General features: G+C 41.4%; 1 protein-coding gene across 3 annotated transcripts in view; it reads left to right on the top strand.

The window, feature by feature from the left end:
• The first annotated feature begins 1,188 nt into the window (after window positions 1-1,188).
• The window catches only part of UBR3 (ubiquitin protein ligase E3 component n-recognin 3), a 99,489-nt gene continuing 85,589 nt past the window's right edge, over window positions 1,189-15,088 (top strand). For 2 of the 3 annotated variants that reach the window (XM_059475581.1, XM_059475580.1), the window contains exons 1-4: window positions 1,190-1,662; window positions 13,114-13,253; window positions 13,639-13,797; window positions 14,808-14,951. In XM_059475581.1, the coding sequence (XP_059331564.1) occupies window positions 1,217-1,662; window positions 13,114-13,253; window positions 13,639-13,797; window positions 14,808-14,951 (889 nt within the window). In that variant the 5' untranslated portion in view covers window positions 1,190-1,216. Of the gene's footprint in view, window positions 1,663-13,113; window positions 13,254-13,638; window positions 13,798-14,807; window positions 14,952-15,088 lie in introns of all 3 variants that reach the window. The other variant, XM_059475579.1, reaches the window with a different exon arrangement.

Here is a 15,088-nt window from a genome sequence, read left to right as displayed (position 1 = left end):
CCTCGCGCACTTCCGACTTCCGACGCGCCGCCCCGCCCCTTCCCGGTGACGGGCACCTGCGGGAATGAACCGCCAGGGAGCTTCCCCGTGTGGCGCTAACAAGTGCGAGCTTTGGTCTCGTTTATTACGCGAGACATTTTATTGCAGCCTTACGTGTCACCGCTGAGCGGTGCCTGTGAAAGCGCCGGGGACACACCTGGCAGAGCGGGTTTTCTCGGTGGTCCCGCTCCTGAGTGCCCTTAGGGACAGAACAAGGAACTGGAATTTTGCCGGCGCGCTGGGAAAAGCGGTCGTGGAGAGGAGTAACATTCACCTGGAACCGCAGCGCGACACAAGCCGCCGGCAGACGGGCAGCCGTAGGAAACGCAGGCAAAGCCAGAAGCGAGGCAGCTGCCTTGAGGCCCGTAGCCGTCGGGTAGAAGGTTACTGTCATTTAGGAATAGATCTTTTCGTATGAGACTTTCCATTGCACAGTTGAAAATCTATTTATTAAGGTTTAAAGCCGCCGATCGGTGTACGAAACACGATAACTCGCATCCACGTGCGTTCTCTCCTGGTCGCAGGGCGCAGGCAGCCGCACGCTGGTACCTCGGGGCGCGGCTCTGCGGCCACCCTGGGGTGCGGTGCTGCCACCGGAGCCCGGCGCTGCTCTGCTCCCCCAGCGGGGCCGCTTGATGGCAGCGAGCGCAGAACCGCCGGCCCGAAGCCTCAGAGGTGCCTCCCGCATTCCCCGCAGTTGCTCCTGCCCTCAAAGCCGCCACCACCTGAGCCCGGCGGGACCCCTGCGGCCAGATACACGGGCGGCAGCGGGGCGTCTCACGGCAGCCGCTTCGCTGCAGGCACGGCTCGGTAACAAACGAGCTCCGCTGCCGTCGGGGCCGCCGGCCGGCCCAGGTGTACCCTCCACCCTCTCGCGGCTGCCGGGACCCCGGGAACGTGAAGTTTCGCGCCGGCGGGCGGCGACATTTCGTGCGGCGGTGGCGCGGGGCGCGCACCTGCGCGCTGGGAGGGCGGCGGGAGGGCAGGGGCGGAGGAAGAGGAGGGTGGTGTCAGGGGAGGGGAGAGGCGGTGTCGGGAGGGGGGCGCGGGCGGCGGGCAGGGCGCCGGTGCCGCGGCTATCGCGAGAGGGCGGCGCCGCGGGGCGGGGAGCGAGGGCGGCGGAGGGATCGCGGACCCGGAGCCCGGCGCGGCCGTAACGGCCCCTCGGTGTCCCGTCATGGCGGGGGCCGGCGCCAGCAGCAGGGACAAGCGGGAGACGGCGGCGCGGCTGAAGGCGGCGCTGGGTGGCGAGAGCGGCGCGGCGGCGGCGGCGGAGCTGCGGACGCTGCTGGAGCTGGTGCTGGCCCCGGCGGCGGGCCCCGGCGGTGGCGAGGCGGCGGGCGAGGCGCTGGAGTGGTGCCGCTGCCTGCTGTCGGGCGGGGAGCCTTGGGACAGCTTCGTGCAAGCCGTGCGGGCCTACGACCCCGCCACGCTATGCGGCCTGGTTTGGACCGCCAACTTCGTGGCCTACCGGTGCCGGACGTGCGGGATCTCGCCTTGCATGAGCCTGTGCGCCGAGTGCTTCCACCAGGGAGAGCACGCCGGGCACGACTACAACATGTTCCGGAGCCAGGCGGGGGGCGCCTGCGACTGCGGCGACAGCAACGTCATGCGGGAGGCCGGGTGAGCGCGGGGCGGCCGCGGCGGGGCGGGCGGGCACCTGCCGGCGGGGGCGGCCCCGCGGGCGGCCGAGCCGTGCCCGGGCCGGGCCGGGAGCGCGGCCCCGGCCCGCAGCCGCCCTGAGGGAGCGCAGGAGGTGAGGCCCCTGCCACCTCCCGGGCCGCCTGCCTCCATCCCTGGCTGCGGCTCGGACCGCGGGCTGAGCGGGCAGTCCGCCGGGGTTCGGCAAGGTGGCTTTGTTGATGTGGGTGTGCCTTTTTTTAGGACGCTCGTGCGAACCTTGTTGCCCTTGCACCCAGTGCCAGCCTTCAGGGAAGTTGATAAGGCAGAGTGCATGGGAGGTAGTACCTGTCAGCTTCCAGCTAGCAGCCTTGGCCTAACACAGCTAGCCGAGAAGTCAAAATACTTTGGGACAGCATGTGAGCAGATAAGCCAAAGTGAACAGATTGAGTAAGAGGGACGCATTTTTGTGTGATTTCCCAGTCTGCAATTCATTTTGCCACCTTAGCTTTAAATCAAGGAATGTGGTAGTGCTTGGATGAATACAACAGGGCAGGTTTTTGTGGAAGTCAAAGGTCTTTTGTATTCTGACCTACTGGAGGCAAGACTGAAGTACCTGGTCAGAAGAAGAGGAAACGGGTACCTCATTAAACCCTCCTTTGTTCTCATGTGTACTCAATGGTGAAAGGAAAGATCCGTCAACCAGTTACTGGATGAAGGTTATACCTAGCCAGTAAACTTCAAATTTTACAACTGAGTGTCTTCCGGAGCTCCCTGTGTTCCTGTTTATTCAGCAGCTAGCTAAAGGCTTCACTAGATGACAGTTTGGAGTGCTCGAATGAGGATTCTCTTCTGGCAAGCCTTGTGGAATAGTCTGTCTTGACTGTCTTAGCCTGGATGACATGGTATGCTGTTGAATTCGAAGTTGTGGCATACCTAGCAGAAAACACTAGGAACATAGAGAAGTTTTAAAACATTTTCCTTGGTTATTTTCTTGGTTTTGCAGCTTTACAGGCTATAACTCTGTATCGCTCACTCAGCATATTAAGATTCCTTCTCTTTTTGCATTCCAACTTAAAGGTTTCATTAATTCTGCTTTTTCTGTTTCTTGAATGTTGTTGCCTTGACTCCAATTCCTTGTGTCTGTAATCACTGTTCTGCTGCTGCAGGCCTTGAGGTGGCTTCAGTTTTTGTTTCTTATGCTTTTCTCACCTTTTCTTTGTCTTGCAATCTGCCTCTATCATTTATTCATTCTTTTTTGGTTGACTCTTTTCTTGTTGATAGACTTACTGCAATGTCGGAATTTTATCTTCAGTGGTTTCAAGTTGCTACTGCTGAAGTGATTCTTTCTTTATCAGTTCTTCTTCAACTTGTGGTGATTCTGCTTTCCTCAGCATCACTGAAGTAAGAATTTCCATTGATCTTGAGAAACAGGAAAAAAATTAATACTTCTTCCACTGTTCATTGTGGAATAGACTTAGGGCTCCTCTTAGTGGCAGGATTTTAACAGAGCACACACAAATTGAGCTACTTAGGGTGAATGCTAACATGACTTGTGATGCTGTGCTCATCCCAGACTGTATAGCCTTCACAGTTGTCTTTTCTTATTTTAAAAAGTTTTCTTCTTGAGGAAATCTGGTTAATAAAGAAGAAATAAAAAATGCTCTTAAATTTGCAATGTAAGCAGATGCAAACCCCAAGGGAGTAACAATCTCATTTCTGTGTGCCCTAGTTATTACTTTTAATGGTAGAATTTGAGAGTAAATTGTCCTGTTTGTGAGGTAGGTCCCTTCAGGAGTTTTGGTCACTAAAGCTGAAAAATTGCTGAAAAAATGAATATTTGTTCAGAACAACACTTGGCATTGTGCAGTAGACTTTCCATTCCTCTTGGACATATAAGGAGGGCAGTACATGGCAGCATATGGGGTGCCTGCATTTAACATACGGTCACTTCTACTTGGGTGGACAAGAACTGATGTTAAGCCATTGCAATTAAGTGAACTAGAAACTTTGTTTGCTGCACAAGACAAAGTAAAATAAACTTCCACCAATCTAAAAACCATTATTGTGTGCAAACACAGTGAGTTTTACCTGTTGACTTGAATTGCTACAATTCAGCATGTTTAGATAGTGTTTTAACTTTGTGTATACAAATCAACTGCACAATTACAAAGGTAATGCTTTGCATGTCAAAGTTAGGAGGCCTTCATGGTGGACTTAGGAAAGTGGACTGTGTCTAGCCTGATATAACCTTGGCCTCCACAGCCTAGGTTTCTATTAATAGCAAGGGAATCAAATGTGGAGCCTACTTACAAACTTTATCTACCATCTGCCTGCTCAGATACAGTTTTGTGTAGATGCTGTATATCAATATTATTGTAGCCTTCTTTTGTTTCTGTTCCTGTTATCTGGTCTTCATATTCATATTATTTATTTGATGCAGCTCAAAAATACTGTTCATGAAGTCTTAGTTAACTGATCTGCTATAAAGGAAATCTCTCCAGTTTAGAATCTGGAATATCTTCTCATTGCCTTTAGAATGGCTAATGTAAATCTAGAAATGGTTTACCCTAGAGTATGAGTGTGTGTTAGTCTTGTAATACTAATTAAAAATAGAATTTGCTTTATAGAGATACTTGAATTGCTTTATAGAGATATCTGAATGTTAGTTTTTTATTTCTGATGTCTTTATAAAAAGAAGCTGGAATATAGTGTAATAGATGGATACTATGATTTGCCTTAGGTACCTAGGTTTGCTTTAGGAACCTTGTGTAATTCTCATTTGTCTTAGAAAAATCAGATTGTCACATTTTTGGACCTTTTGATTTCCATGCAGATTTCAGTGTTTTTGTTGTTTAAGTTAATTGCAGTTGGTCTAATCTACTAGAATGTATTGTAGACTTTAGAAAATATTCAGGTTTGTAAATGTAGCTGCTTGTGAAAGCATTAAAAATTCTACCTGTGGCAAGGTTGAATAGATTTTAAAATCCATTGGTATGTCAGGAGGTAGAAATAGTTTGTAGTTGTCTCCCATATGGTGTCTAGCTATTTGCAAATGAAATCTAGCAAGGCCTTCAGAGGTAATTAATAATGTTCTGAAGAAGCAAAAATCTTCGGTTCTAAAGCATTTTGTGTAGACATATGCTCATAGTTCAAATGAGTTCATTTGTTGGATTAAAAAGTCCCATGCAGTTGGGCAGGGGAAAATTCAGACTGGAGTATTTTTTGATTGGTAGATGGTCTTGTATTATAATGAAATGAGCTTGAAGAAAACAGTATGCCATATGGCTATTATAAGAGTATAACTAGTCAATAATGTTACTGCTGAGTACCATCTTGTTTCTATGGCTGTCTTCTTCTAAGTCCCCTCCAAGTTTGTAGGCAATAACCTGACATACTAGACAGCCTCAACACTTTGGCTATTGTGTGCTGCTGTGTCCTGTTTCAGAGTCTGTCAGTTTGTTGACTTATTTGTTAAATTAATCATGTGGAAAGCAGATGTTTTAGTACTGCATTACAGTACAGCACGAATAATACCTCCATCAAGGGTTGCATATCCTGAAAGGTGAAAAGCCAGGTTAAGAATTTCGGTTAATAGGCTTTTGCAGTGATGTTTTTTGTTTTTTTCTTGGTGGTTATGGCAGCCAGTGGTTCCATTGACATAGTGTTGCCTTATCTTACATTAAAGGGATGAAGGTGTTACCCATTTCCACTTGCAACAGTGGGCTGGTTCTTCATCGAGTAACAAATCCTGTAGTTGAAGGAAGGTAACTCTCACAGATTGGTGGTATATGCTGTGTGTTCAAAAGCACCTTCAGGTACCTAGCTCTAAACTTCCTGCAGTTCTGTCTTTACTGATCCCTGCTTATCTTTCCACTATAGATCAGACTTCTCTCTGTTTTCTTATTTGTCATCATGATGTCTCTCTTGGAGACAAATGTATCTGTTGGCTCTACTGACTTCCCCTTGTGAAAAGGCCAGACAATTCTCTTTGCCTCCTCTTGCTGGCAAGTATGAGAAGTACATTCTGTTTCTAAATGGCTTGGCTTTTCCTGCTTTAATTTTTTTAGAAAAAGCTCTGATTTTTTCAGTGTTTTAAAATGTTTGCACCCAGCAAGGATTATTGAATGTTTTTGTTAAATTTTGAATACCTAATAGGTAGATACCTAATTTTCATGACCTTTGCTATTCTGTCCCCATAAAATTCTATCCTTCCTTTTATTCCTTTTCAGAAATTGGGAGCTATGGAAGATTATGTTCTATTTTTTTACCTTCTGTAGCTACATAAGAGTAAAAGAGCTTTTTCATATTCTAGACTTTTAGAAAATGAAAATCTTAGTAAGTGAAAATGTTAACAATGTGACCATAAAAAAGGAAGCTTGTTCTTGAGAGAGCTGTTATTGCTAGTTATCTTTGGATGCATGCTGTACATGTTTATCATGAATGGTCTCTTTTACCATCTTGGGTTGTGGAACTGGAATCCCCTTAAGATCAGAAAAGTCAGATCTGCTTGTGGCTGTGTTTTGGGACATACAGTCAATTATTGTTTCACTGGCACAAAGTGGATTACTTGGCTATTTTACAGAGTGTCTTGCAACAGCAAATCACCTGCTTAGCATATATATAACATGTTGCTGCTTCAAGGTCATCCCTTCCTGTGTGACACTATCAATTGTCTTGTTTAACAATTACCAAGAAGTTTTCAGTTCTCCAGGACCTAGGCTAGGTTTGGTAATGCAGCTTCAAAGGGATAAGGGTGCTCTTTTAGAACTTTCTTCAAAAAGTTGGTGAAACAGATGCTTTATCAACAGGCTGAGAGCCTGCAAGTAGCCAACTTTAGCTTAGTCTCTGAGTTTTATGAAACCATGTTAAAATGCCTGTGTGTTCAGGATTGTTGAGCTGCTACAAATGGTGTTTTGTAGGATCTCTGTCAACTCCATGCAGCTTTTCTGTGACTGAAGTCCTTTGGGCTACCAAGGAGGGACTGGAGAGAAGTTTGAGCTGTAGTGGCTGATAGCTTAGTGTGAGAGTTTGGATAAATCCACAGTCACATATGAAGGATGTGACTCTTCAGAACAAAACCTCCACCAAGTTCATCCACGTACAAAGTACAGGAATTCATACTGGGATTCACAAGGACCGCAGAATTTGAAGTTACCATGCATTTATAAATATCTGATTTCCTCTGTTCTCCTTCATGCTTCCCCCAGATATAAAGCTCAAGATAATGTATTGCTTCTTAGGATTCCACAGTAACACTGAGTACTTTACATAGAGCTTCATGTTAGGCCTTATCCTTGGAAAGCAAAAGACATTGCAGTTGAGTCTATCATGTCATACAGTCAGCTCTCAAACCTGCCTGACTTGATTTCTTTTAAGAATGTCTCTAATTAGGACCACATCAGCCTTTAAATTACTTGCTGAGATGTATTGCAAATGGTTAACAGCCCAGTGCTACTTTTGTATTACTACCTTTAGAGCTGTGACCTGACTAGATGCATTGTTACTTTCTACATGCCTCTGGAATAATGTGTAGTTGTTTCAAAGTCATCAGGAAGAAGTTGAAACATATCAATATACACAACTATAAATATGTAGAAGCCTGAACTCTTGCTATGTTAGTTACTGAACAAACTTAAATGATGGTTTTACCCCAAAGGTTTGCTGAGAGGACCAGGCTGGTTTGAAGAGCACAGCAGTGCTGTGAAGGCTGAGTTCACAAGATATGACTGCTATATATCTTGCCTTGCCTGAAATTTGGCTTGTGTATTGTATCACTAGTCTGTTGCTTTATCATTTGCCTTGGTATATATTCAATTTAAGAAGAGCTGTGTTTTAGAGCTCTCTGAAACAGTCTTGTTTAGATTGGGGCTAACCAGTTTTGATTTTCAGTTCCTTTACTTTGATTCCACCAAATTGTAAAGCTGCTTTTATTCTTTTCAGGAACGTATGATCTGCCCAGAATTCTAAGTCCACTACATCAGGGTGGAGTGTTATTTGTCTGATCTATATGGAGCTGTCAGTGGATCTGTTGGCAATGGAACAAATGTGGTTTTGGGAGTATGTTTAGAGAACACATTCCTTAAGAGCTGTTGTTTCTTTGATCTTTCTTAATGACCATATAGGTTGATTCAGATTTCAGGCCATACTTCCTTCACTTTTACAGTATCAGGAATTTTATATTTTTTAAATATCCTGGAATAGTGTCTGAGAGCTGCAGGTGATTTTAAATAATAGTATGTAAATATTAGTATGTGGTGCTTTCCTCCTTAGATGGTTCTGGTACTAAGCTTTGAAAACAATGAATTTTCTTTGCATTGAATTAATAGAATGGCTATTAGGTAACAGGGACTAAATGAACTGCCTCCTTCAGGATGCACCTCTGTTTCTGCACAGTTCCTGCACTAATAATAGCTCCAGCATGAAACATGTAAATACTTTCCAAGAAAGCTGAAAATTACTTGGATATACACCTTGTCTGTTGGAGGCCTGGCCAAAGCTTAAGTTGATACCTATTATTAAAATTCACACATCTCATTCAAGTCCTGAAGAAATTAAGATTGTTTTTGCATTTGTCTAGCACTGTGTGTGTAGTCACTTAGGTCTTTGTCATATGGAGTATTTGGGTCAAAATACTACATGCTGTATGTTTGACCTGTTTAAATTCTCTTTGGAGAATTTTCTTAACCAGAAAATGTTTTTGTTAACTGTTTTTGGAAAACTGTTTCTTGATTTTTGTTCTTTCAAGTAGATGTACTGTCCATGTACTTCAAGGTCTTGGAAGTCCATTCCTTCTCCTTCTTACTCATTTTTTCTTTACAAACGTCCTTATGATTGAAACTGCCAAATCTACTGTTTCTGATTGATAATGGGTACTTACATACTAATAAAAATCATTGTAGTTTTGTCTGCTATACAGGATGTTTGTCTCAGGACTAACAGAAAAATAGAAATGCTCTGCAGAGCAGCTTTGACTGCTTTTTCTTTGACCTGGTGTGCTTCTTCATTTAATGTAGTACTGAGCTCCAAGAGAGCTTCTATGAGTCATTGCCTCTCCTCCTGCTGTTCTGCAAGGATTGGAATAACCTCTTATTGTCCAGTCTCTGATTTCTAGCCACCTAACCTGGCCAGTCAGCTTTGCCATGAAAGCTTAAAGCTGAAAAGATGTCCTTTAAAGTGGTTGGGTTTTTTTTCTTGAGAAGCCATTAGTTATTCTGCTGTGTTTCGTTGTCCTCTGCTATTGACTCTGTTGCCTCTGTTTGGAAGTTTTCTGGTTAGAAGAGTGAGACTGACATCTTTTCAGCTGGCTTTGCCCCTCATAGCAGAAGTGCAAGTATTCAGTTTTGTCTGTGAGCTCTGTAGCTTGCAGTTTTCATAAAGAGCAGAAGAGTGCTCATTGCTTGGGTCTTGAGTCAGTACCACATTGATTCACTTTTGGAAGCCTGTTTTGCAGGTGAAAGGAATTTAACTAATGAAGTGCAGTTATTAGGGTGTGTGGGGGAACATGCTAAACTTAATTTTAATAGGAGCAGTAGGTTTATTTCTCTGCATTTCTTCAGAGTTATCATTGTATTTGTTATTGTTAGGGACAAGTGGATTTACATAAAGCAACCCTACAATATATCCAAGCCCTTTTTCATCCAGATAATTTTCTAATCCTGATTATCAAAGTTTTACTTTTTTCTGAATTAAGGTTTGGTTTGATATTTGAACTGCAAAGGCGGGAAAAAACATTTAACACATAAGAAATGATGTAATGGGTTTGTAACAACTCAGAAACAATTGTAGCACTCAAAAAGTACTTTGTATCTTGCTTCTATTTTGTACATTCAGAGTATGTATGAGTAGTATTTGTGTGTTAGTTTTGCAGTGGAGAGAGAACACATGCTTTTTAAAAAAGTTGTGTTGAATTCATATTTATCAAACTTCATTTGAATACTTTATGAAACATTACATGATGTCAGTCATGAGGTATAGATTATGAATACGTATTATACCGTATATGTACGTATGAAATGTATATTATGTTTTAAATAAGAACTCAGTTTAGGTATGACTTACTGAATTGAAGACTCAAGTAGGGCTTTACTTTCTTTGCTTAAGAACTGATTTCCAGCAGTTTCCATTTGAATTCTGTTGCTTGGGTCCCAGATCCTTGTCCCTAAAAGATTCTGTCAGAGTCAGGTACTCATAGTGCTGTAGTAGAGTGTGAAATTGGGATGTTTTCTTTTGGCAGTCTTATGACCCAGTTTAAAAACAAATGACGGGGAGGCAGGGGACAAAATAGTGAGAGAAAAGTGAGGGTAAAAATAGTCCATCTGTGTATATGTGAACTTATGTCAAGTTTCTGGAATGCAGCTGCAACTTGAGACACTGTGGGGTGTCGTGGATGAAGGACTGATCAAATGCTGTAAAGGTGTGGTCTGGCTGGTACTTAGGGCATTTATCAGCTGCTATGATAACTGTGGAGTAAAAAAACTCTCCTTTGAAGTGATGGAATTGCTTCCACAGTGAGCATTGTATCTACTTCTTGTGCTGGTGGATCAGGATGGCATTTTCCTGCATGTCTTTGTTTGAGATTTTGGTTTATTTTGTTCCCTGTGTTTTGCTCCCTGTCAGGTTAACAAGGAAAGGGATGATGGCAAAATGATTTGGGGATTTCAGTGTGATTTCCAAGGAGACTGGTCTGTGAGTTTTGATGGATTTAAATTGGCCCAGTGAAATTTTTATATATTCCTATAAGTAAATAACTTGTGCTGGCTTAGCTTCTGAACTGGTTTAACATAGGATCAGTCAAGTGCTAGTGCTAGAACCAATAAGAGGGATGAAGACAGAGTTGTGGCAGGACTGATCTAATTCAACTAGGCTGTGAAGCTGTAGCCTAAAGGAGTTATTTTATCTGAAGCCACTTGTAAAATGTATTTTTGAAATTCACAGTAAAATTATTAAAAATGGAAATAGTAGGAAATAATGGAATAAATCTGGGAAGTTAGATATTGAAGTTGTTCAGAAGATATTAATGCTGCTTATGTTTGTAACAAATGGTATTGCTTACTCATGTGGATGTCAGCAATGGTCTGCTTTTCACAAATAAGATATTAATGCAGTGTAAGACATGTCAGATTTTTTTTTTAAATCATATGGAGAAGATTCTTTGTTAAACTTAAGTTTTTATTTAATTACAAGTTTACTGTTTGTTCTCTCCTTTTGCTAAAATTACTCTTATCTTTTTGTGGAAAAGTGATTTCCAAGGCAGGGAAATGCATTCCTGTTTGAAGCTGCTGTGCTTTATGCATGTGACAGTGAAAGAACTTTTCCTTACAGGGAATCGAATCTGGGTCCTTCATTGATCTTCCAGGATCTGTGTTAATATAGCAATAACAGCAATCCTTACAATTCAGTAATCCTTTCTTGATACTCTCAAGAAACAACATATTAATAACTTTGATTTCCAGGATATGTGAAGTTTGGGCTGGTTAATCCGTGCCCCTGAGATTGGTGCAGTTGGTCAGAGCACAGTGTTAGTAGTGCCAAGCTCGTGGGTTTGCTTCCTGGAGGCACCATTCGCTTCTCAGGTGCACTCCATGGTCCTCTGGGTCCCTTCTGACTCAGATCCTGTTGTGATGGGTTCAGAACTGGCATGGTGACATTGACTTCATGGGGAGCAGAGCTCATTTTCTGTGGAAGGAAGCCTTGTGCTTAGCAGAAACTGGGACTCAAAATGACTTTACCTGTGTGTTTTGTTACAGCAGCTTCCTTAGCTTGTGATCATAACCAGTGAAAAGATCTTTTGACAGAACATAAAATGTATGGGGGGGTGGTGGGCTGTGAAAGATGTTAGAGTGCACTGTGTTCCTTCCTTTTGTGTCTTTTAGATCTTTATTTACTTTTGATCCCTTCTTATAAGGACAGTGGTGAAAGGAAAATCAATTACTGTAAAAGTAGGAAATACCATATTTTAGCATAGATGAAGCCACATTTGTGATTTATAGAAGTTCAGGTTTCTGTATGTGGAAAAGATAAATTTTGGATGACTAAAGAGAAAAAATGCATGACTTTTACAAGCCCCTTTGAATTCCCTGCAGTTGCAAATTGTGCTGTTTATCCATACTTGAACAATTAACATAGAGTGACTTTTCATAACTTCTGTGAATGTAGTAGGGAAAGTGGAAGGCAAAGGTGAACACTATTTATTTGGACATTTATTAAAAGAAAGTCAGTCATCACTGAGCTCTTTCTGTTCCAAGGATATATTGGGTTTATATACAAATAGCAAATCAACTGGCTAGTACTGTCCTTCTCTACCTTTTCTTAATAAAAAGTCTCATTTCTAATGTGCCAAAGCAAAGGAGAAGCTCTTAATCTTTAATCTTGTGAATTTGCTAGCCATTTTTGTGAATTGCCATTTTAACTATTGGACTGGTATTGGTTTTTTTGGGGGCTTTTTTGCCTTTTTTTCTTGATTCATCAACTTTCTTTGTGCCTTTCTTCTATTTCCTTCTTCTCTTGAAGATGATTCTTCAGTGGTCCTCAAAGAAGAAAGGCTTAAGTTTTAGAAAGTAACAGGCTGCTTCTGGAAACCATGGCATAAATTTGGAAAACAGTTTTCAAAGTCAAACAAAGCTGTGGTTTTTTCCTCAATTTTTTGCGTTGAAAAATTGTTAGTAAAATCTGGTGAATCTTTTCAGTAAAAGTTTATTGTTGTGTGATGTATTTTTAGACTATTCTTTGTTTAGTGTGGTTTTTGATGTGGGTAAATAACTCTTTGATGTTGTTATGTCCTTTCTAAAAATAGTTTGGGAGTTGAAAAGTATTCAGTGTCTCCTGAGTCAGGCTCATGTTAAGTGAGTAGGAAATCATTCTGTCTGCTCTAATGGGGTTTGGCTCAACATCATGTCACTGTGCATTAGCCAAGCCTCAGCTACTACCATGCAGGAATTTTCCAAAGAATAAATGTTTTCTTTTCTTTTTAAATGAAAGAATTTTGTAAGGATTTTGTAAATCATAGTTGCTGTACATTTGAAATGCACACTGATCCTGCACAGTCTTATGCCTTTTTAAGTTGTTTTTATTGTCAAAAGATATTTTTAAAAGTCATTATCTGAATGAGGACTTGAAAAATAAGACTGTCTGATTATGTCACAGAAAGGAGAAGAAAGTCAGTGTTCTTCTGGTTGTTCAATGGAAGATAGTTCTGATATGTATGGGAAGAAGCTGAGATGTTAGATAAGTGAACTCTGAGCAGCAAAAAAAAAATTGGCAGCTTTATAATTCTCTGGCCTCAGAATGGGAATGGGCTTGAACAGAGTAGCTGGAATTTCAGAGTACCATTTCCATACCACCTTTAATGTAAAAGCATCTACTCTCTGAAAAATGGAAAAGGAATACTTTTCTTAGTATATGTTAAAACTGCTGAGCTGTGCTTGGCTAACATTTTTCTCATCTGTTTTCTAGGTTTTGTAAAAGACACCGGATTAAATCGAATTCGAATGTTCCGTGTGTTCCGAAACACTTGTTGATGATGTCAGAATTAGTTCTTCCACAGTTCATCTTTAGTCTGATTCAGCATTTACGAGAGGGCTATAATGAGCCTGGTATGTTTTGGATTTGCATGTATCTAACATATCTTACCATGCTGTTAGCTCTTTCTTTGCAGTCTGAAGACACAGCACATGAATGCTATCCCTAGTTGATGTCATTGTATTTTGTACCTCTCTTCCTAACAAAATTACAGCCTGACTTGGTGATTTGATTTTATTACCTGCTGGCATGCTTAATGTTTTAGGGGTTGCCTAGCAATGTGCTGAGCTCTTCCAGAAAATGAAATGAGGTATAGTTTGAAATTGGTATGTGTGAATTTTAGAGCATTATGAATATATAAATTATTTTCATTTGCAATGGTTGTAACTGTTCTCCTTGTGACAGTTTTGGCTGAACTATATTACATCTACACCAAAAGTTCTTCTTCTGTGGTTTCAGCTCTTGATCTGCCATCGGAGAAAGACCTTCATAAAATTCTCCAGGTTTTGGAGCCTCATGTTTCCTTCCTAGAAGACTTGACCAAAATGGGAGGTGCAATGAGATCAGTTCTTACCCAGGTTTTAACTAGCCAACAGTTCTACAAAGATCTTAGCTCTGGTATGTTTGTGTTATTTCTAATAATTAGATTTTCAAACTATGAAGTATTAAAGGCATAAGTTTTTATAATTTCAGTTTCTGCATGTTTTTATTTGACATCTCAAAACACAGAAGAAAGTGTATTTTTAAAGCTATTACATTGATGGGAAGGTGAGCTTCAGGAGTGACTAGAAACATTTGTTTTTAAGACTTGTAAGAGCAAGCATCTGATCTGTGTCCCAAATAAATGTATAAATAAACATCTTTTCAGAAAAGTTTTTATAGGAAATCCATTCTAGCTTAGTACTTCCAAACTAGTCATAATAAGGTTATTTGAAGTGGAATATTTGTAACTCATTTTGGGATCTACTCTCACAGAGGTTACTGGAAGAAACCTGAATGGCACAAGGCCATTGTCTGTCCTGCATTTCTGTGCAAAGCCTTTTTCATCTTTTTTTCTTAAACTTTACCCTCTCACTCCCCCCCCCCCCCATTATTTATTCAATCCTGTACCAAATCACAATAAATCTGAAAATGTTGGCAGTCACAACTAACCCCAAATCCCTAGTGTAAATTAACTCCATGTTGTTTTCTTGTGATTAAGAGTCCCTTGCATAGGTACAGAACAAATAGTGATTTCTGTAGTTTAAAGTTGCCATAACTGGCTTGGGCAGCAGCTACTTAAAAGAGCAGGCAATCCCCAAATCTTTATTTGAAAGGAGGAACACTTAGTAAAGCTGCCTCAGGGGCAGTTCTATTTATTCTTTCCTTCCTTTCTCTCTCCTGTTATAGTATTCAAATGGGAGTAATTTAATTACTCCTCTTTCCTATATGTGATGGATTTCCTGATACAGAAATACAGAAAGGGAATGGAAAGTAAGACATGCTTATCTGGACTCTTGAAATGGAGAATATGTGTCATTAAATTAAGACATTGTGGGCCATTTTTCAGATTGCTTGCATAGAGTGTGAAGCATATGAACCAAGGAGCTGCTTTTGTACTTTAATACTGTTTTATGTGTGTATTCAAGGTGTTGGAGAGAATGCATGTGCAAAGAAAAGTCATGAAAAGTACCTCATTGCTTTGAAAGGCTCTGGGTTGGCATTTCCTGAGGATAAAATTGCATGTAATATGCAGGAACAAGGAGCTGGAACTAGCACATTATCTGTTCAAGGTTTGTGTAGAAAAATATTTTAAGAGAAAACTTGATTATTGATGGGTTTTATATAAAGTGCTTTGGGTATATTTTTAAGAAAAGCTAATCTTAATGAAACTTAGAGAATTGCCTGTTATTTATTGCATTACCAAATT

The sequence above is a fragment of the Ammospiza nelsoni genome, chromosome 7 (assembly GCF_027579445.1).
Source record: "Ammospiza nelsoni isolate bAmmNel1 chromosome 7, bAmmNel1.pri, whole genome shotgun sequence".
NCBI lineage: Eukaryota > Metazoa > Chordata > Aves > Passeriformes > Passerellidae > Ammospiza > Ammospiza nelsoni.
Note: the sequence above shows the minus strand (reverse complement) of the source record. Positions and strands in the feature narration are given on the sequence as shown.